The sequence below is a fragment of the Sardina pilchardus genome, chromosome 17 (genome assembly GCF_963854185.1).
Source record: "Sardina pilchardus chromosome 17, fSarPil1.1, whole genome shotgun sequence".
Taxonomy (NCBI): Eukaryota; Metazoa; Chordata; class Actinopteri; order Clupeiformes; family Clupeidae; genus Sardina; species Sardina pilchardus.
The window spans coordinates 17,199,591-17,222,171 of record NC_085010.1 but is presented as its reverse complement, the minus strand read 5'-3'; the positions used below and the strand labels follow the sequence as shown (position 1 = coordinate 17,222,171).

General features: G+C 41.0%; 1 protein-coding gene and 1 pseudogene across 3 annotated transcripts; both read left to right on the top strand.

The window, feature by feature from the left end:
• The window catches only part of LOC134062000 (neural cell adhesion molecule 2-like), a 285,110-nt pseudogene extending 280,447 nt beyond the window's left edge, over window positions 1-4,663 (top strand).
• Window positions 4,664-19,051: 14,388 nt separating this feature from the next.
• Window positions 19,052-22,098, top strand: LOC134062088 (uncharacterized). Of its 3 annotated transcripts, none has more exons than XM_062517967.1 (5): window positions 19,052-19,228; window positions 19,694-20,017; window positions 20,256-20,522; window positions 20,642-20,791; window positions 21,365-22,098. In XM_062517967.1, exons 1-5 carry the CDS (start codon window positions 19,207-19,209, stop codon window positions 21,532-21,534), a joined length of 933 nt encoding a protein of 310 aa, XP_062373951.1. In that variant the 5' UTR covers window positions 19,052-19,206; the 3' UTR covers window positions 21,535-22,098. The 3 variants fall into 3 exon arrangements, with proteins under 3 accessions (XP_062373951.1, XP_062373953.1, XP_062373950.1); XM_062517969.1 differs by having other exon boundaries at window positions 19,053-19,208; XM_062517966.1 differs by having other exon boundaries at window positions 19,059-19,182.
• Window positions 22,099-22,581: the final 483 nt, after the last annotated feature.

Here is a 22,581-nt window from a genome sequence, read left to right as displayed (position 1 = left end):
TTTTGCACTGTAAAAACAGCTATTTGTTTGCCAGGCTCTTTAATGGTTTGGTTATCATTGTTAAGCACATTGAGTAAATAGCCTGACCTGGTGGCAGTGTAGAGCCATTCGATATTCGGGACGCTGAGACCACGTCTCTTATTTCCCATATTTCCCATTTTATTACCTCCGCCAAGGAGGTCATGTTTTCATCGGGGTTTGTTTGTTTGTCTGTCTGTCTGTCTGTCTGTTTGTCTGTCCGTCTGTCTGTTTGTTAGCAAGATAACTCAAAAAGCGATGGATGGATTTTGATAAAATTTTCAGGGAAGGTCAAAAATGACCCCAAGGAAGAAATGATTGGGCATGATCTGTATCACCGTCGGGATTCCAGAGCCGTTTATGTTTTTCGCTTAGTGGTGTAATGGCATGGTATGGCCACATGGTGGCAATCTGAATAGTTTAGGTTCAAATGCATGACAAATGTATGACAATTGTTCAGCGCAGACGGTGTGTCTTGCAGAAGGTGAACATTGGAGAAGAGAATGCTGGGCCTTGGTTACTGTGACTCCCCTGAAGGCCTCAGTTTTCATCATCATATAGGGAGGGGGCAGAGTCAATCGTCAAGTTTTCTGGTGTATTCATAACAGATCTGTGATCTGTTCTTCCCAAGCACCAGTGACACAGGTCAAAGATGGGAGGAGCCTATTTAGGTATTCCTCTGTACGTAGGGAAACTGACCATCTTTGCAGTGAAATATTTCCGCCTGGTAAAAGCAGGCGTTAATCCAAAGAGCGATTAAATGTGTCAATAAGAGGAACTTTCAACGACAACAGAATTGCTATTTAGAGCGCCAGTTTTGCGTCTCTGTGCTATATCAAAAGCAACCTTAACTTTCGTTGGCCTTTCCAATGTCTTACTTTCACTTTCATGATCAACTGCGATTGTGACGTCACTGTATGACGTTCAGATGCGAACGCTCGCAAATAGCAATAGGGTGCGGAGAAGGTGCTGATTACCTGCTGAACTTTAGGTTTTGTACATTCGCAAATGTACATATGGTCTAGCCTAGTAAACCAGACCAAGGAATCTTTCAGATTAAAGGTAGGGTAGAAGATCCTGGAAAATGATGTGTTAGTAAGGTGTCTGTTTCAACACATTCTTCATATGTGCATGGTCTCACACACACACACACACACACACACACACACACACACACACACACACAAACACACACACACACACACACACACACACACACACACACACACACACACACACACACACACACACACACACACACACACACACACACACAACTAGAGAGAAGTGTATTTCAAAAGTGTATTCAGGTGTTTTGAAAGCTAGATTGAGTTGAGCTAGTTGAAATGTATGACACAGATCCATATAAGTAAAGGGTGGGGCGGAGGCATTCTTATGAACGCACAACAGACCCATATAAAACTACGACCAATGAACTCGTTTGAACCTGGAGCAAGTGACAACACACTGGTTGATTGATGATGAGAACTTGAGATTATGGGCTAGCCTATAGCCAAAGCAATATTGGCTGCTTCGTGTGTGTGTGTGTGTGTGTGTGTGTGTGTGTGTGCGGGCGTGTGTGTCTATACTGTACATGAGAGATTGAGAGTAGAAAGTTAATGCTGTACCACAGATATAAGGGGCTTAGCCTCGCACCCTCAGGCTATCCCCAGGGTCGAAAAGGTTTGTTTGTTTTGCCAATCGATTGTGGAGGGGACGCCAGGAGTGGGGAGGTCTGGGAGATCTTGAGACTCGCTGCTTCCACCCGCACCCCCAGTTCTCAACAAGAGGATCCCAAAGTAGTCTGGTGCATTCTGTAAAACATGGCTATTTTTACAACCTTCGTCAAAAAAGACACAATACGACCAGATGACTCTGTGAGTCCATCTGTCCTCCAGCACGCTCATTTAGACTGTCAGCATGTGCCAGTGGAAAGACTTTGCCACGGCGCCAATTCTTATTTTATCCCACCGTATTGAGCAAAGTGGGGTTGATCATTTTCCAAAACCACTTCACGCTCAATGTCTGGGTTGGTCCCCAATCTAGGGCACTTTCTAGATATTTTACTCTGATGATTGATGGGTTAATGGTCCCATTTGGTCGAGGATACGTTCTCATGTCACACGTGTGGCCTTGCATGGGGCTCACATGGTATAACTTTTATATAGTGTGTGTGTGTGTGTGTGTGTCATACACAGTATATCATGTTTGTACATGTTTGTATGTATGTATGTATACATAAAACTTACACATTTATAATACCTTCAGACTTTAGTCTTGGGTTGGGCTCACGTGAGAATTATAACTTGGATCCCTGGTGGGCAATTAGTCACCAACTTCATAAACCATACAGAAATGTGTCTAAGATTACTTTGACCTCACTCATTGTTTTATGACCTTGCCGTGGATGCGTTGAATGGACAGTTAATCAACTGGGTTAAATATGGGAAAATCCCCTCGGAGTTCAGAAAATTGGTCCATGAACCACTGGCTCTGTCCATGGCCCCCTTTGTGGTTAGATCGCCCTAAACACATCCCCACAGGCATAAATTACCTGGCAGTTTCTTTTTCCTATAATTCAGGACCACTTGCTCGTCCAAGGTCTAGGTGGATTATGTCTTCGCTATTTTTTTGAGGGACTGGGCCATCTCTTAGCTTCCTGTTTGCTATTTCCATATTCACAAACATGAGATGCTGCAGCCAAAACAGCAATAATCCCTTCATGCCGATTACTTTAAAAACGTCTCTGTTCAGCCCCACGCATCCATAGTGATTTCCAAGGGCCACAGCAGCTTCTCCTGGTATCCCATGACAACCTTAGGCTACTCTGTCTACTTTGAAAAATGACCAATATAGAGCTGTGCACCACTGTCTTCCTGTTTGTCAGGTCAGAGGTCACATATATTTATATATGCTCGACAGACTATGACAACTAGTTCAACACATTCACATGTAATGACACGAGCAATAAAATAAGGGCAATTTGTTTTATGGGGTATAGTAGGACTATTCAGCGGGGAATCAGTGCATTTTGACCAACATGATATTAGCCATTGAAAATTAAAAAATGAAAATAAAAATAAAAAACAGCAGACAACTGTTTCAATGATGTGTACAAGTGATATGGAGTTTGAACAAACTGCTTTGAGAATTACCATTCTGATCTGAGAAATGTGCCAAAGCAACAGAGAAAAAACTGTAATTTTATTGTTTTAAGTGATGTCTTTCACAATCACACTAGTTAGCACTGTTACTGTAGTCATGTACAGTCATATCAATATTGTATCGATTGTCCTTGTCTCATGCTTTATAACAAGGCAGGCATTCTGAGTCATGCTAGTTTGGATGTTTGAGATGGACTGAGGAGTGGACTGAGGAGTGCCTGCAAAAGCTCAACAGCATTTTCAAAGTGCAACACTGACACCCACTGGCCTTTCTCACTTTATTCCAGGCTGACTGAGTCTCTCTCTTTCTCTCTCTGTCTCTCCCTCGCTCTCTCTCTCTCTCTCTCTCTCTCACACACACACACACGCACGCACGCGCACACACACACACACACACACACACACACACACACACACACACACACACACACACACACACACACACACACACACACACACACACACACACACACACAAACACATACAAACACAAGCGGTTCCAAAGCGCATTTCACATTGATGACGACCAAGATTTCATTATTGTTTAACACTACTCAGGTGTGTAATGGGAATACGAGAACAAGATGATTGGTGAGCGAGATTTGTGCAAAATGCTTTAAATCTCTGGCTTTCAGTCTTACAGGGACAAGGGGGTGAGCGCCAGACAGAGAAGTTGGAGAACACCAGGAAGTAACGAAAACTGGGCCGCCGGAGAGGTACGACTGGAGAACTTAGACTGGAGAACTTAGACTGGAGAACCTAAACTGAAGCCAAACCGAACGGATCTAAACACAGGAATTCTCTTTTCCTAGGTGCTGCTGCACCAGTTGCATCTTCACCCCCAAAGCCACTCTACTGAAGCTGGGAGTCCACAGCCTGCTGAACACTGGAGTGAGATATGAGTGCCCATTACGGTGCTGTGGTGTGCCGTGGTGAACATTGACCCATGTTTGTAGTGATTGCTTTTGCCCCAGGCTGTGGGCGACCCTCGCCTATACTGGAGACTGAAGACCTCAGCCTACCTAGCACTGGAGTGAGATTATCGGGTGCCATAGTGTGCTGTGCTGACCATACGAAGTGAGTTACCCCCACCTTTTGCTGTGATTGCTGTAATGTTTCTGGTGCTTTGTGTTTGTCCAATAAAGAGATGGTAGAATTCGTATTAACTCTTTTACTTGTTCAACTTGCAGCATACATGCACAGGCACAGCACAGTATTCTACTCTACTCTCTCTATTCACGTAGGTCACATTCATGACGTCACTGAAATGCAATTGCTTGAATCCTTACCATTGCTATTCCCCCCTGGCTAAGGCTGAGGTCGAGGCCTCCCAGACACGGCAGACAGTTGTAGCGGAATACGACTAGAGCCTTAGGTATAGGCACAACCAAATATTACCCAAGATCGATGGACTCTATGTGTGTCTCTGTGTGTTCTTTGCTCTCCCTTCTAGTTCACACGGCATTGGGGACTCTGAGTAGTGGCTTTGTTGAGTGGGGGAGCATGGCAGGACCCCCTCACAGAACTAGGGACGGCGGCCAAGACCGTTGTGGAAAATGCTGCTTTGTGATTTCTGGACTTTTATTTTGACAAGTTGTCGTCGTTCTGTCTTCCACATTCATAAAAGATTTGGTATGAATGTTGCGTCATGTCTCATGAAACAGTCATGAATGCTTTATGTGCAGTTTATGACAGCAGCTATGCACGTGTTATGAACCCCATCAAGTAAAGTGTTACCCAATTGGGCTTAATCAACAACTGTAAATGTGGGCCTCTTTCAGTAGGCTACATATCGGAAGAGCAGCATTGATTCTAGGAGTGAGAAAATCAAATGTGTGCCAAAGTCAAGGTGCATGAATCCGAATGCACCCAATGGGTCTGAGTAAGTGGTGGGGCCAGGGTTGAGCTAGCAGGAAGTGGGGTTATATATGTGGTTGCTATAACGTTGTTTGTTTGTTGCATGGTGCAAATGAACTTAATCCACAGTGCATCCGAGAAAAGAAAACAGCAGCTCTCACAAAGAATCTACCGGAGAAGGGGAGCTGCAACATTTTGGCAATATACCCACACTGTAATGGACAACAGCTTGCGAATGTCCACATCGTTCCAGTCTTACTGTGTTGTTCTTGGTGGTATCTTGTCAGTAAAAGGAGAATTCAGCTTGCCCTGACATTTAAGTGCTTTACATTTCGCGCCACACCGCTATATCAAAAAAGAGTCTTAATACAAGTTTATTAAAATACATAAAGATACAGTCCAATGTGAAATTGTTGTCATATTGTTGTTTGTATCTTTGAATGTGTGTATATTGAGTCTGAGGGATGTGACCAGCTACATTCTAAAAACGCAAATATGCTCAAAATCAAATATCCACAAACATCCTCAACAAAGAACAACAATAACCTCTTAAGTATGGCACCCCACCTTAGAAATCAGGCCACATCGCCAAAGTGCAATTAGTAAGACAAGCACTCCACCCATGGATAGCGCCACGCAAATCAGAGGCACACTTGTGGTCATCATCTTCCTGGCTTCTTGAGGTGGGTCCTGTGCGACTGAGGAAAAGATCAGACAATATATCAGGAAGTGCTCTGTAGCCAGGCAGCTGTTAACTCCACATTGCAACACAGATGGCTGTCTTTAAAAGCCTTTTGCTAATAACACAAAAAAAAAAACAAGTAAAAATAATGTAGCAAACGCTGCAATGCTGCCAACTCAGATGTCCGTTGCTATTGATTACCTTGTTGGTAACACTTTACTTGACGGGTTTGTTCATAACACATTCATAACAGCTGTCATGAACTGCATTCATGACTGTTTCATGAAACATGACTCAACATTCATACCAACCCTTTCATGAATGTGGAAGACAAAACGTCACAATAAAAGTCCAACAATCTCAAAGCTTTTTTGTTTTAGCCAACCTGATCAAGTCACATCTTAGCCAATGGGGAAGTCCAGTGTCCAGGAGAATTTAGTTTTTTGTTTGTCTTTTTTGATAGTAACCTCTCTGAAGAATGCATACTTGTCTACACCAAGGACTGTGTATATAAAACAGGAATGTCCAACCATTCAGAGGTCCACAGATGGTCAGTAGTTCACTTCCCAGTATGATGAATACTTCACAACTTGTATAGTAAAGTGACATTTGAAGTAGACAAATATAATATAAAATATTCATGAGATGTTTACAAACGCTCGAGAGGATTCATAATACCCATATGGATTATTAGATTGTTGGAAGTTTTCGTTGTTTTGTCTTCCACATTCATGAAAGTGTTGGTATGAATGTTGAGTCATGTTTCATGAATCAGTCAAGAAAGCTTCATGTGAAGTTCATGACAGCTGTTATGAATGTGTTAATTATGAATAAACCCGTCAAGTAAAGTGATACCTGATTGTTTAGTGAAGGAAGAAGGTGTCGCAGGTAAGCATCATCATACAAGAATTGAGCACATCAGCTCAGTGAAGTTAGTCAGATTTATATCCAGACATTTAGTCGGATCATTCGGTAGCACTTTACTTGACGGGTTCGTTCATAACACATTCATAACAGCTGTCATGAACTGCACATGAAGCATTCATGACTGTCTCATGAAACATGACTCAACATTCATACCAACCCTTTCATGAATGTGGAAGACAAAGACGTCAAAAACTTAAAAGTCCAACAATCGCAAAGCAGCATTGCTGTCTTTTGTTTCAGCCAACCTGATCATGTCACATCTTAGTCAACGGGGAAGGCCAGTGTCCAGGAGAATTTAGTTTTTTGTTTGTCTGTTTGTTTATTTTATGATAGTAACCTCTGAAGAATGCATAATTGTCTACACCAATGACTATATAGATATATAAAACAGGAATGTCCAACCATTCAGAGGTCCACAGATGGCTAGTTCACTTCCCAGTATGATGAATACTTCACAACTGGTATAGTAAAGTGACATTTGAAGTAGACTTCATAAAATATTCATGAGATGTTTACAAACGCTGGAGAGGATTCATAATTCCCTGTATATGAATAACTAGATTGTTGGACTTTTATTTTGACAAGGGTTAGGAAAATCTTCCAAGTATTCCTCTGGCCCAGAGGAGAGAGCGTTCAGACAGGAGGATTCCCCCTCCCTGCTAAACAGTCTCTGTCCTCTGAAACTCAGGGTAACTTTTTATTGAAAAGGCCTTGTCCTTATTCGTCCTAACTCCCATATCCTGCTTTTGCAGGTACATCTGTTTCCCTTGACGCACATAAGGACAATGTTGGCAAAAATGATCTTTGCAAAAGCAGTGCACGTATACATAAAATATTGGTAAAATAACTGTGAGGCAGTGCACGTATACATGAATAGTTGGCAAGATAACTGTGAGACACACCTAAATGTCCTTAACAATGATAATAACATAACAATTTCTTTAACAACAAGATTTCATTGTTTTGTCTTCCACATTCATGAAAGTGTTGGTATGAATGTTGGGTCATGTTTCATGAATCAGTCATGAATGCTTCATGTGCAGTTCATGACAGCTGCTATGAACAATTTTTTTAACAACAAGTTTTCATTGTTTTGTCTTCCACATTCATGAAAGTGTTGTATGAATGTTGGGTCATGTTTCATGAATCAGTCATGAATGCTTCATGTGCAGTTCATGACAGCTGCTATGAATGTGTTATGAATGAACCCGTCAAGTAAAGTGTTACCGATCATTCTTATGCGCCAGCTGGTAGTTTGCAGCTTTCAACAACTTCAAACTGTAATACTTTTGTCATATTCAATGTTTACAAATGTTTTCAATAAGCAAATGTTTGTTTTCACCGAAAGCAGCCCATATCCCTCTATTGCATAGTGTTGCTTCAGGGTAACAAACCCTTGTCGCCCCATTTTCTCAGGCCTACAACATCATACACCAATAAAAAAAGCTCATTTTGATCAGGAGGAAGTTTGAAAAGTCAACAGAATGCTTGTATTTTATCACATGACTTGTAAAATACCCTTTTCAATCTATTTTCCTCACCTGCACTCACATGCGGCAGGCATGTTTTTTTTCAGCTCCACAAACCTTTGAAAAAGTGACATTTTCCTTAGGATTTCCATGAAATAAAAAATATTTTCACAATTTTGGGTAAGTTCTGATTCAGTTTCACTCTGTTGATTATGTTTTTATTGAATATTTATTTAGTAAAAGTGTAAAATAGCTATGTTGCCTCAAAGCAACAACATGCAACAGTGGAATGAGGATTCCCTGTTTATATGCTAGTTACTTACACAGAGTCAAATGGCAGGATACCAAGACTTGTTGAGTATTTGTCAGTATGTACATTGTTTTTTATTTTAAAATACTTAATAACAATAACAATATGTTTATTGATGTGTGCTTATTGATATCTCCAGATGGAGATGCTGAAGAAAGAGATGGAGAGCTGAAAAAGGACGAAGAGGAACAGGCATACATAAACTGAATGGGAATGAATGGATAAAAATAATACTCCTTTGTCGCGCATTGTTACTTCTAGGTAACAAACCCAACTAAGATTGTAACTAGTTGTAAATGTATTACTTTTTCAGCACAAATGTTTTTTTTCAAATTAAGTTGATGTTGAAGATCTTTCATAAAATGTATTTTGTTATGGAATAAAGAGATATATTTAAAGTAGACTGCACTTTTTGTATTTATTACCATTATTGCATGTTGTTGCCCCAAAGCAACAAACCTAGATCTACCCCCTATTAATATATTTTTTTAATTTGTTTTATGGAATTGTTCAATGTGCTCTATGACTGGTAATAAAATGTGTGGAAATATTTTTTTCTTCATTATTTCATATATCATGCAATAGAGGGATATATTAAATCACTCAGGGCAATAAGCCCTACATCCTAGTCACGCCATTTTGTCTGACACAAAGCACAGTCTATGGCATATGATCAGAGGAAATGGCATGGCTGCGATCAAATCAACTTTATTTATATAGTATGCAATGTCTATAGATTAAATATATGAAGCGCCAGCCTTCAATGGGGCTCATTGTCCTGAGATATTCAATTTACACACAGTCATCAAACACTATCAACACAACTAAAGGAAACATGGACAGTTTATCTGACAGAACTATAACAAAAAGGGTATCCACTCACCAGTCACGTTTAGTAACACATCCACGCGCTGAAGAGCAGGTCCTTTATAGTAGCAAGTGTACAACCCCTCATCGGACAAACGGACACGGCTGAGAAGCATTGAGCAGTTCATATTTTCCTTCCTCAGGAACAGTTGACTGCGATTGAGGTATGACTCATGTATTGTGCCTCGCTGGCTAATGCTGTAGTTCACAAGAGTTGAATTGAATTGCCAAACCAGATAAAATGCTGAGTTGATGTTTGGGCAGGCGCAGGGTAGGAGCACGTTCTCACCAACGTTGGCCCTCACCAGCGTGGTATCCCTCACACTGGCTGTAAATAAAACACACAGATGTACAGCTATACTGATTATTCCACACTTGTGCTGTAGACTCAAATTGCATCAAAATCCAGTTTTCCTGAAACAACACTTGTCAAAGAGGACAGGCGAGGAAGAGGCTCCTTTGCAAAGGCTATAAGGCAGACAAATGTGAGCACAAAGCCACTCATCAATAATTGAATGTGACCGGTAAATTATAATTACACACAATGTCCTCATTTATTAAGCATTTGTAAACTAGGAAATGGTGTGTGTTCATCATTTGTAAATACGCCTATATTATTTCTGATTAGTAAAGCATTTGTAGGCTACATAGTGAACGTAAATAAGCCTCTCAAAATATGTTTGTAAATACATGTTTTATACTTCATAAATAATGCAAAAAAGAAAAAAGAAATAATTTCCCCATTGTAAGTTGTAAACTATTGTTCATCATTTGTAAAGTAGGCTACTCGTATGTTAATTTTCATCAATAGCCTGTACACACGGTGATGTTAAAAGTTTTTCAAACCATTCATTTCAAGCCAAACTCGCATATCTTTTCAATCCAAACATCTCTCTGGTGTGGTTTTGACAATCAGAAAAGTAATTTACCTTGGGCTATGTTAAAGATGTCAAATGCGTTTCTGTGGGTGGGTCTGTGGTGGGTGTGCGGTTTTCATGAATGAGTTAGAGTGGCAAGTGCTGTCGCATAATTGTTGAACAGTGGAATATGGCCAATATATGGCTTTTGACTTCTACACGGCGCTGAAATTACGAATGTAGCTGTCGAAACATCAGCAGCAATCGTCGGACATCCATTATTTGGTTTTCACCTCTGATCAGTTCCAGCGCGCCTCGTTGGATGGGCTATACGTTCTATTCCGATTAGGTGAGGTGATCTCAGGCTGCTGTCAGCTGAGCTGTTGAAATGGCAACAAAACTTTAACTTGATTGACCGTAAAGGCTACATCTGTTCAGTCGAAATTGTAACTGAATATACACTTTCATTCCGATTAAAATTCTGATCGGATTGCACTTTCATTCCGATCAATAATGTTTGATCAACTCTGATTAAGCCGCGTCATTACAACGCAATTGGAATAAATGTGTCCTGAGGTGCGTTCAAATTCGCACATATAGGCAAACTAAGTTACGTCAACTTACCAGTTAGACCCATGGAAGCCAATGGTAAAATGATCCACAACCTTGAAGGAAGGCAAAAGGAAGGGCATAGTTTTTAGTTGTTCATCGATTAACATAGCCTATTTCCAGAGAGTCGATTCACTTTAAACAAACATTTAGCCAACAATAGCCTATGTGTCTTAGGTCGTTGTCCGCTGATTAGACACGCACCAGTTTGGCTCCATTCTGATCTGCGTCGGTTGAGTGATGGAGAAATAGCCTACTAGCCTAAACATGATTGAGAAGTCAACCCGCTCCGTCTTCGTCCAACTCTTTCTGTTTAACTCTTTCCAGTAGGCTACCTATAGGCTGTATGTATCACGCATGTCAAAGACTTAGGTGAATCTGAAAAGAAGACAGTGGAAAGTAAAGAGGAAACCAGAGGGCAAAATCGAAAGTGGTTGAGGCATCAGAGAAGTTTGTTGCTACTAACACACCTCCTGATTCCCCAGAGCTGGTCTTATACCTTGCCTGAGAATTCTCAAGATCTTTGTGGTAGGCTAGGTCTATCTCACCAAATGTGGTTGGCCACTCTGTTCAGAAGAAAAGTGAAAAATAGACTAACAAACACATACTAATGTACATATCAAGGCCTTGGCCAAAGTGAAAGAAAAGTTAAAAGCAAAGAAATCCAACTGACTCACCACACTGCAAAGCCAGCCGACAGGGTCGTGCATCCCGTGGGAATAAGAAAGGTGTTACTGTTTCATAATGCTGGTGTGAGAACTGAAAGACAGTTACAAATCACTTACCATTGCCAAAAAGAAACAGATCTTGTCAAAGATTGCTGGAGAGATTATTAAAAACTACACTTGGAAAATATGCCAATCAACAGTTTATCAGCCTATTATAATTATAATTTTATTTTTTTATTCATATATTTTTGTAATAGTTAGGCCTATTGATCAGGTAGTGTACATATATGTACAATTGACAGTTGTATTAACTGTCTGATTCTTCTCCTGGAACATTTTAAAATGTTATATTTGTATTTTAACATGTTAAAATAACCTCATAGAAAAAGTACCTTTACCTTAAAAGAAAAAGTTAAGAAAATCATAACAAATAGCCTAAACATTTTCTTAGCTAAAGTCTTGACAACTTTTTCCAAATGTATGTGTGTTTGACATGCTGGTTAAAATTAAAATGCATAAGGGTTTATTTTCCTTTGTTAAGGAATTCAAAAAGTGACCATATTTGCAGGAAGCTCCTACTGCCATTTGCATCGGTGCCACAGCCATATTAGGTGAATTAGGTTTCAGTGTCCAACCCTAATCTTATTTCTACTGGTCAGCTTGTTCGACCACCAAGTAGGCCTGAGTTCATATCTCCAACATGGCTACACCAGAGCGGTAGATAAAACAGAGTGGCGACACTCCCATAGACCGAAAAAAATGGCAGCGCTTTTTCCAGGCTATTTCCTCGTTATGGGGCTTTTGGAACTGTTTACAGCCAATCTCTTGGTCAGTAGTCAATGAGTTAATTGATTACACCTTCCAGCATCAGAAGTACATCCCACCCTCCTGCGATTCAGCCATTCAGCACAGGTTTTTTTGGAACTTTTGATCGTGGCGGCAACATCAAAGAGTGTCGCAACTCTCTCTTTCTATGGCTCGGGCTACACCCATGAGCAGACAATGTCAGCCTTATGCTGCATTCCAGACAACTGGGAGGTCTGATGTACTGTAGCCTATTCCACTTGGAGCTCAGGAGATCCGACCTCAAAGCATTCTTTCTTCTGGTGCACTCTCAACCTGATCTCACTGAAATCGGTGAAATTACCCTGGGCCCTTAACTCAGAGTCTGTGGGGGCATCACGGAAATGTCAGAAATTCTGTGAGGGGGAGCACAGAAATAATGCAATGCAAGTCAATGCCACTCGTCTTCCAACCAACCCTCAGACAGACAGGCGGGGCTTGGCCAGGAGGAAGTGAGTGCAATGAACGAGAAGAGAGAAAAAGAGAGGAGAGGAGAGAATAAAAGAAGAGAAGAGAAGAGAAAAGAAGAAGACATTTCGGACTTCCAGTTTCCTGGAATTTGGTATTAGATTAAGCTCTGTTTATGAGCAGTGTTCTCTCCTACAGTATTGTGTCTGATGAAATCAGCCATTGAGATAATAGTGTCCAACCACTATCTAGCAACCTCAAGTGGATGCAGCTGGTGCTTTTCAGTTGAATAACAGCCGAAGGCAAGGCTATTACACACTGGCCACACACACACACACATGCATCACACACATACATTCACACACGCACGCACGTACACACACACACACACACACACACTACTACTACTACTACTACTATACCTCTACAACATTGTTGTTCATTTTTTAGCTATTTTAGATATTTTTCACAAAGGCAGAATGTTCATCTAGAAAAAAATGTTTTCAGGCACATCTGTGAGTTTTTTTCTAAAAAAATGAAACAGCTGAATGAACATCCTCCAAGAGTGGTGATTAAACCACTTCTGCCAGGGGTTATTTTGGCTTAACCAGAACACAACACTCTGTCCAATGTCTACTGGAGGCCAATGACCCCAGTAGAGCACTGCTAACAGTTACAGTTTTTTACAATCACTTTGCTACTATTTTCAGAACCTTGGTGTCATTTTTCACAACTCTAGACACAAAACTCACAACCAATGGTCAAAATGCACATTTTTCAAAACTCTAACCCTTTTCTCAATTGCTTGGATACAATACACATACAACTTAGATCATTTGTTCATTCAACAAAACTCACCTGTTCAATATGATACAACTTAACATCAAAGTACTATTTAAAAGGCAATTCACTACATTTCAAATGAGCGTCTATTCATTTCCTTACAATGATCTATCAATTGATACAACTGCTCAACATGATAAGTAACTGTTGCATTACTCTTATGCAGTTGTATGGAAACACGAAACAGACACACAATCTTCCATGTTTACTGCAAATCATGAAAGTTTCAAGATACTGTAACGAGATTCACTATCACCAATTAGCGTGGAGCATGAACCAATTAGACTACAATATCCATGGATGTAGCCTAATATTTTATATCTTTATATAAAAATATATATATATATTTTACAGTTTTTTACAATCACTTTGCTACTATTTTCAGAACCTTGATGTCATTTTTCACAACTCTAGACACAAAACTCACAACCAATGATCAAAATGCACATTTTTCAAAACTCTAACCCTTTTCTCAATTGCTTGGATACAATACACGTACTGTACAACTTAGATCATTTGTTCATTCAACAAAACTCACCTGTTCAATATGATACAACTTAACATCAAAGTACTACTATTTCAAAAGGCAATTCACACATTACATTTCAAATGAGCGTCTATTCATTTCCTTACAATGATCTAACTATCAATTGATACAACTGCTCAAAATGATAAGTAACTGTTGCATTACTCTTAATGCATAGTTGAATGGAAACACGAAACAGACACACAATTGTCCATGTTTACTGCAAATCATGAAAGTTTCAAGATACTGTACGATTCACTGTCACCAATTTGAACCAATTAGACTACAATATCCATGGATGTAGCCTAATATTTTATATCTTTATATACGTAAAATAAATATATTTGTTTATATTTTATATTTTCATCAGGCTGTCTCTTCTTTTCTATTTCATAGCTAATTATTTTTACTTTAATTCAAATAAACCTATGTTGTGATTGTACTGTAGTGTTTTGCATCAATATATTGCCAACTTTGTTCAATGATTCCACTGTGTCTGTAGTATTCTCTCTACTACTGCAGTACTTTTACAGAGATGTGTTTACTGTACTGTTCCTGTAGTACCATAATGAAACCTGTATCACCTATTTTGTTCTACAATATCTAATGATTGTACGAACAATGACACAATGAAACTATCGGTTGCTTGTGAGCGGGTGATCTATAGTTATGTTTCAGTGGTATTTCGCAGTAAATTTGTTTTTTGAACCAATGATTGTGCAATTGCAAGATTTCTTTGAAGATGTGAATGCACAATCCAATGTTTTGAACATAAGAGGGCCTGTGTTACAAGTGATAACCGTTTTGAGTTTTGTGTCTAGAGTTGTGAAAAATGACATCAAGGTTCTGAAAATAGTAGCAAAGTGATTGTAAAAAACTGTATATTTTCATCAGGCTGTCTTTTCTTTTCTATTTCATAGCTAATTATTTTTACTTTAATTCAAATAAACCTATGTTGTGATTGTACTGTAGTGTTTTGCATCAATATATTACAAACTTTGATCAATGATTCCAATGTGTCGGTATATTCTCTCTACTACTGCAGTACTTTTACAGAGATGTGTTTACTGTACTGTTCCTGTAGTACCATAATGAAACCTGTAGTACCAATTTTGTTCTACAATATCTAATGATTGTACGAACAATGACACAATGAAACTATCGGTTGCTTGTGTTCGGGTGATCTAGGCCTATAGTTATGTTTCAGTGGTATTTCACAGTAAATTTGTTTTTTGAACCAATGATTGTGCAATTGCAAGATTTCTTTGAAGATGTGAATGTACAATCCAATGTTTTGAACATTAGAGGGCCTGTGTTACAAGTGATAACCGTTTTGAGTTTTGTGTCTAGAGTTTTGAAAAATGACATCAAGGTTCTGAAAATAGTAGCAAAGTGATTGTAAAAAACTGTAACATATTGGAATGCCTGGAATAATCATAGTACAACTCATTTGTGTTAGAAACAGTAAGATACAAAAAAAGAAGAAGAAGAAGCTGTAATACAACCACTATTTAAAAATGGCAAAATCAAAGGTAGGCTATAGTGTAACATGGTTAATAATGTTTCCACTTGCTGTTGCACCGGAGATGCATTATGTGTATGGTGAAATTGTGTTCGGTCACTTTAATAAGGTTATTCTAATGGGAATGGCTCGCTTTCTGGTCTTCCCAGTTTATCTTGCCTGTCTACCAAAATAAAACCCTCAACTGGGAATCCTTGTTTGTGGTGTTTTAATACACAACGCAAGATAAATATGTGCAGTTTTATTCCAATAGAAATGCTTACAATGGCCTCATCTGTTCTCCTGACTTGTGAACCCCAGGAAGGCATCAGCAGGTCCAGGCGGCATTACTGGGCGAGTACTCAAAAGCATGCACAGATCAGTGTGCACGGAGATATGATCTCTCTTTAGTCTAGTCAACTGTACCAACATGTTAAGATCAACAATTGTTCTTGTTCCCACCCTGCTAGCCCCTGAATGACTAACACTATTGCACTGTCATCAATATATGCAATCGGCATTGCACAAACCTGTTACACTCATCACTAAATGGGAAGATCTGGGATTGCATTCATATTGACATTTTATTGTTAAGAGGATAGCCCCTTCCTCTCGCTTTCGAGGTGGGTCCTCGAGACATAAGACACACAATACAGCACATGTACACATTCACACTCACTAAAGCTCATCTCTGAGTAAATAGGTTTTTAATTTCTTGACTGGTAGACCCGGAGTATTCACACCTCTTCATCCCTTACCCTAACACAGGAGCACCACAGGGCTGTGTTGAGTCCACTGTTGTATTCCCTTTACACACATGACTATGGCAGTACATAGCTCCAACATCACTGCCAAGTTTGCTGATGACATACAGTAGCAGTAGTTGACCTCATTTCTACAATGAGCACGCTTACTTGACTGAGGTAGACAGACTTTCAAACTGGTGCCAAGACAACAACCTACTCCTAAATGTTACCAAGACTAGATGTTTATAGATTTCAGTTTACCACTCCAGATTAAAGTCTCTCAAGTGGAAAGAGAGAGACAGTCTTTCCGTGGTCCCCGTACTCGGTCCACTCAGCATGAAGACCTTTGCAGATCCACTTGGAATGAGATGGCAGGGATGGAACTTTAGTTTTTACCCAGTCAACGGTCAAACTGGTGAAATTTGACTCCGGTTAATCTTTACACTCAATTTAGCATCACATTTTTTGTGAGGATAGTATAATGATAATCATAACACGTTTACAGGCAGGCATGTAGGCCTACGCTGATGGCGCTGTAGACGTGATAGAGCCTATCAGAAGGTCCCATATCAAACTATGGCTGTGGAGGGAAACAGTTCTTTTTACATACAATATTATTTGCAAAGTTTTGCTGACAATATTGAGATGTAATTCAAATTGTAATTTTGAAAAATATCCAAAGTACCTGTAATTGAATTACATTTTTTTCTAGAGTAACTGTAATATATTACTGTTACATTTATTTTGTAATTAAATTACGTAACTCAATTACATGTAATGCGTTACTCCCCAACACTGGTCGTGGACACCCCAACAGGCACAGGCAAGACGCAGGATGCAATATACAATTGAAGAGAGAGTGGGAATAGTGCAGTCTCAGTTTAGACTGAGGTTTAAGATTAAATATAAATATAGTGCAAGGCAGTACAAAGCAAAGATAATGTATAACAATATTGTAACAGTAAGATTGAAGTGCACATGATATGATATGATATGAGCTGAGCAGAACAGGTTGATTCACTTTGTTCGGTGTAAGGGTTGCTATTTCTGAGTGTTCAACAGAGTGACAACTTGGGGGAAGAAGCTGTCTTTGTGTTGTCTGGTTTTGGCAAACAGTGCCCTGTATCGTCTACAGAGGGAAGGAGGTTGAACAGTTTGTGACCAGGGTGTGAGGGGTCTGTAGAGATTTTTGCTGCTCTTTTCCTGACCCTGGACCAGTACAGGTCCTGGATGGAAGGGAGGTCAGCTCCAATAATCCTCTCTGCAGCCTTTATTGTCCGTTGCAGTCTGGCCCTGTCTCGTTTGGTGGCTGACCCAAACCAGGCAGTGATGGAGGTACAGAGGACCGACTGAATGATCGCTGAGTAGAAAGTGGTCAGCAGCTCCTTATAGGCAGATTAAACTTACTTAGCTGTCTCAGGATGTATAACCTCTGCTGGGCCTTCTTCTGGACAGTGTCAATGTGGGAAGACCATTTTAGGTCCTGTAAGATGGTTGATCCCAGGAACCTAAAGGAATCCACATTGGACACAGTGTCATTCTGAACGGGCAAGGGGCAAGTTACTTTTCCTAAAGTCACTGTCATCTCCACAGTCTTCTTGGGTTTAAGCTCCAGGTGGTTCTGACTGCGCCACTGAACCAGCTGCTCCACTTCCTCTGACTCATCACCATCCTAGATCAAACCAATGACGGTGGTGTCATCCGCAAACTTCAGGAGTTTTACAGATGAGCTCTTTAAGGTGCAGTCATTAGTGTAGAGGGAGAAGAGCAGCGGGGAAAGGACACACCCCTGTGGGGCGCCTGTACTGATGGACCGGGTTTTCGATAAGACACTCCCCAGTCTGACAAGCTGCTGCCTGTCAGACAGAAAGCTGATGATCCACTGACAGGTAGGCTAGAGGCATATAGAGTATATTGTTATATTGTAATCATTTGCCCTCACAGGTTTACACAGTGATGAATACCACCACATCTTTACTTTTTTATATACTGTATAATTTCCCAGCATGCCGTGGCGTGTTCCATTCCAACTTTTGACAAACCAACCAAATTCAACACGTTTTGGGTAGAATGTTTGTCTAATCTCCCTTTTGGAACATGTCAATAAAAATTAAAACACAATGAACCATTCATTTCACAGACAAAAAGGGAAGGACACAAACTATGACCCTGATGTAGAGAACAGGAAAATGTTATACAGAACAGCAGGGAAGGAAAGAGATAGGGGGAAAAGGTGGCAGGAAACCAGAGACCAAATGGCAGCTCAAACAATGACTTCTCACTCCGTACAAATACACAAATATAGGGACACGTTAATTACAGATTTTGACCGTTGATTTGATTGACATTAAAGAATAAAATCAAATCCTTAGAAACCCACCACACACCAGGGCACGGAGTTGCACATTTAGGCTACCATCGATGGAGCTGTGCAGTTGGGAGAATCCCAGTGGCGGTAAAACTCCTCCGCAATGACCTTTCAGTCCTCTGTGGTGGAAACTTACTTAGCTCTACACTTACAGTTATTATTTTGGTGTTGCTATCAACTGAGCATTGTCTAGTTGAGGAATAACACTGAAGAGTGAAGACTTTTACACAGTAGAAGTTAAAAGCACAGCGCCTATTTAAATTCTGATTTTCTCCATAAGGGGGCAGCAGACTACTAATATATTGTCCAGCGCCGCACTGGGACGTAGGCCCTAGCATATCACGGGAGAAGTGTGAGCCAATCGAAATGCGTATTATTTTCACAACAGGAAAAACCGAGCAGATTGACCAAAAGGGGACTTCGGCACAATCAGAATGGCGGAGGACATCCATGCATTGACTTAAAATTCGTTCACAATGTTTGGGAATATACCCATCATCAACGCTACAATAGATCTGTGTAACTCCACCTCGCAGATTGTTCATGTTTGTAGACTTACTTCCGGGTTTGTTTCTTGTGTTTGTGTCTGACCAACGTGTACGCTGTTGTTGCTTGTAGGCTACTGATGTGCTAAAATTAGATTACCTTGCTCTACAGCCGAGTTTGAGAATTTCATATGCACTTCATGTGCTATAGAAAACACCTTAAAGAGTTGGTAGCGCATTAAATGTTTGGTCATTCGAAATACTGATTACGATAGGCTACAACTGTATTTTCTCGTGATACACGAGTTACCGAGTTGTGACGTTCAAGGGGCGTGTCACCGTGTCATCCATATTGCCTGATAACTGGATAGCCTACCTAGAGGGATAAACTTGTGTTTTTGATCTATTTTTGTTTGCATGTTACTACGCTTTATTAAACTAAACTTGGACTGAATGTATGTCCTCAATGCCAGTTTCACCTATAGAATTTAAATCCTTCAAATGGCCGATGTTACAAATGGACACCCTTCTCTGTTTATCAACAGTGTCAGACTCATTGAAAATGGAAAGGGGGTCACCTACAGATGCTGGACAGACAAAGGCTGGGTCCAGGGACTCCCTCGCTGCCCCCGACCCAAATCAGGAAGCAGAGCTGAGCAGCATGGCCATGGTGTGGTCCATCCAAGAGGCGGTGGAGCGGCAGACCCTGCAGATTGGCGTTTCGGCATGCGGCGCCACGGCAGTGGTGGACGTCCTGCAGGCTCTGGGCATCACTATGGCAGCTGAGTTGGTGGACGACTGCGTTAGGACACGCCTGCGGCGGAATGAATCCCCTCTGCCGGACTACCTGCACTCACGGAGCGAAGCAGGTATGTGAAGGCACGTGAGGGCCCTTAAACACGTGCGCACGGTACACACACACACACACACACACACACACACATTCATGCAGCTGCTTGCAAATTGCATGGACAGATGTAAACAAGTTTCTAATTTATCCATGGTCATGGACACCTAGCTCAACTTACTGACTGTAACCAAGACTAAGTACGGAAGTTAAGCATGTTTGATGTGTGTGTGCATATGTGTGTTTGTATTCTGTCTCAGGTGCCACCCACCAGCAGCTGATAGCTGGAGCAGAGCAGGCCAGTGATGGCAGGGTGTTGGGCCGATTCTTCTCCCTGCACCCTCAACGCAAACTGAGACTGGCGCCCTGGCTGGCCAGTTGGATCCGCAGGGGCGCCGTGCCCGTGGCCACTATGAACATGCAGCGGGCAGTGCCCGCCGGAGAGGAGATACCTGATGCCTGGCACCACCAGCTGATATTCGGGGTGGGACCCAATGCTGTGTTTATGACCAATCCTCTAGATGTCGGTCAGTATGGGAAAGGCATTGTTGAACACATGGTCAGTGCCATACAGTACGTGTTGTATTTGACTGTGTGTGTGTGTGTGTGTGTGTGTGTCTTTCTCTGCATGTGAATCCATTTTCAGTAAGTGAGGGGGCGGTGCACGAGCGTCTCTGCAGTGAGTCAGTCCTCCTGATTCGCCGAGAAGATGTGCTGCAGAGATTGACAAGTGATGTCCCTCTATCAGCAATCTCAGATCACCCTGACCCTCGGTGGAAAGGTCTCGATGTGGAAGGTGGGTTTTTTTCAGACTCACCCATTTTACATCTCATCCAACATGAGACTGTTGTTCCAAAAGCATTCTCCACCAATATGTAATCTGCAGTATTTTCGTCATTAAAACATCCCAACCTAAGATGGGACGCAGAAGGAAGGACGTCTGAATTGTAGTGTCAGACTCTAGCATGTCTCTTGCAGCACTTGGGGAAAAAATGGAATCAAATAATCAAAGCGTCTAGCCTGGCTAGCGCCACCACTTCTCAATGAGACGTTGTCTAGGAACCAAATGTTCATTTTCTCGTATTGGGCGCCACGGATGGATATCAAATGCGTCTGTGCATAGCTCACCATCGTCTTGCTTTCCCCTCTGTTCTGTGATTGATCCCCTATCTGAAGCAAAAATGAGGGCGGTAGTTTCCAGGCTGCCTTAGCAGCGTGAATCAAATTGCACGCAAGGCAGCATGGGAACACCTAGGCTACAAAGCGTCATGTCACTCACTGGCGACAATCACTGCATCTCCAGATGTATAGTGTAGATACAGTATTTATAGACAGATCACATCTCACTCTTCCCGTGTTGCTTTCACAGGTCAGGTGAAGCAGATGATCAGTGAGGACGATCTGAGTGATGAGGAGCACTCCAAAAGGACACATATTGTGATCCCTGCTGCTTACAAGTCTGGCATCACTCTATTCGCCCTCAGAGACTCTGAAGTTGGGTGCAGTCTGCTCCAGGCCCCTGAGCTCCCTATGCAATGATCGGACTATCTTGCTCTTCATTAAATGTGGCACAGTGATGACTTTATACCCTTGTGACTTTTACTATCTGTGACATTTCAGTTTTTGCCGGTGATGGATGATGATAAGAGGTCAGCGGGGCTTGTTAAATGTGCCGTATATACATACAGTATTTGATATGCCATTAAAGAGGATGTGAATGTAACTTATTCTTTTTACATTAGGCCTATGCAGTGGGGGGCACTCTGTGTCAAATCAGACAAAATCCAGGAAAACGGTTGCTGCACCATCTCAGATTTTAAGTTGTTTAGGTCCCAAAACTTAGACCTGTGAAATATGTATTACATTTCAACATTTTCATACATTTGTCACCCTCAGAGATTATCTTGAAGGCCCTGTTTGGGCATTGGTATCGTGAAAAGTATTGTTTCTAGCCTGCCCAAACTTTTTGTAGGGTGGAAGACAGTCATGTTTTGGTATGATAAGACCGTTTAAAGTTTGTAGCCTACTTCATGTCCATTTGTTTTATTTAAGGCCTTAATTGGGGGCCTTAAATAAATTGATATTGAGGGTCTTGTAAACTCACTTTTGCACCAATCATTAGTTTGTCTGCAAATACTTTATTAGGCTGGGTAAACCTTGCCTAATCTTTCAGCAGTATGGATTTCGCTCTGCAGCTCAGGCTGGAAACCTGTACTTCTATCTCTCCTGCTTCCTGTCTACATCTGGGTCCAATCACAAACTAGTTTATCCAAAAGGCGCACCTGGATCATTGGTCTGATTGGTTGAAGGACTATCCAAAAGTGCACAGAGTCATTTGAACTATGCATTGATCACGCCTCTTGTGCAGTAGAAATAAAGCGCAGCCTCTCCAGACTAATGTTCAATCTTAAAAGATTGAGCTTAGAATGGTGATAGCCAGACTAATATTTTGTTAATGGTGAGCCAATATGTGAGGTCTCGGCAAAAAATGCACATGAAAATATTAAGGATGAAACAAGGTGTGATGGCATTATTTGGTAATGTTCATAGGACTAAAATGGTAGATGGGGTAGCTAGTAGAAACAA

What these genes read in the sequence shown, in the direction of transcription:
- LOC134062088 (XM_062517966.1), top strand. Translation starts at nt 19,140, where the DNA reads ATGTTTGGGAATATACCCATCATCAACGCTACAATAGATCTGT. An exon ending in GCACTCACGGAGCGAAGCAG is followed by an intron (nt 20,018 to 20,255) that starts GTATGTGAAGGC and finishes ATTCTGTCTCAG; the next exon opens with GTGCCACCCACCAGCAGCTG. An exon ending in GAAAGGTCTCGATGTGGAAG is followed by an intron (nt 20,792 to 21,364) that starts GTGGGTTTTTTT and finishes TTGCTTTCACAG; the next exon opens with GTCAGGTGAAGCAGATGATC.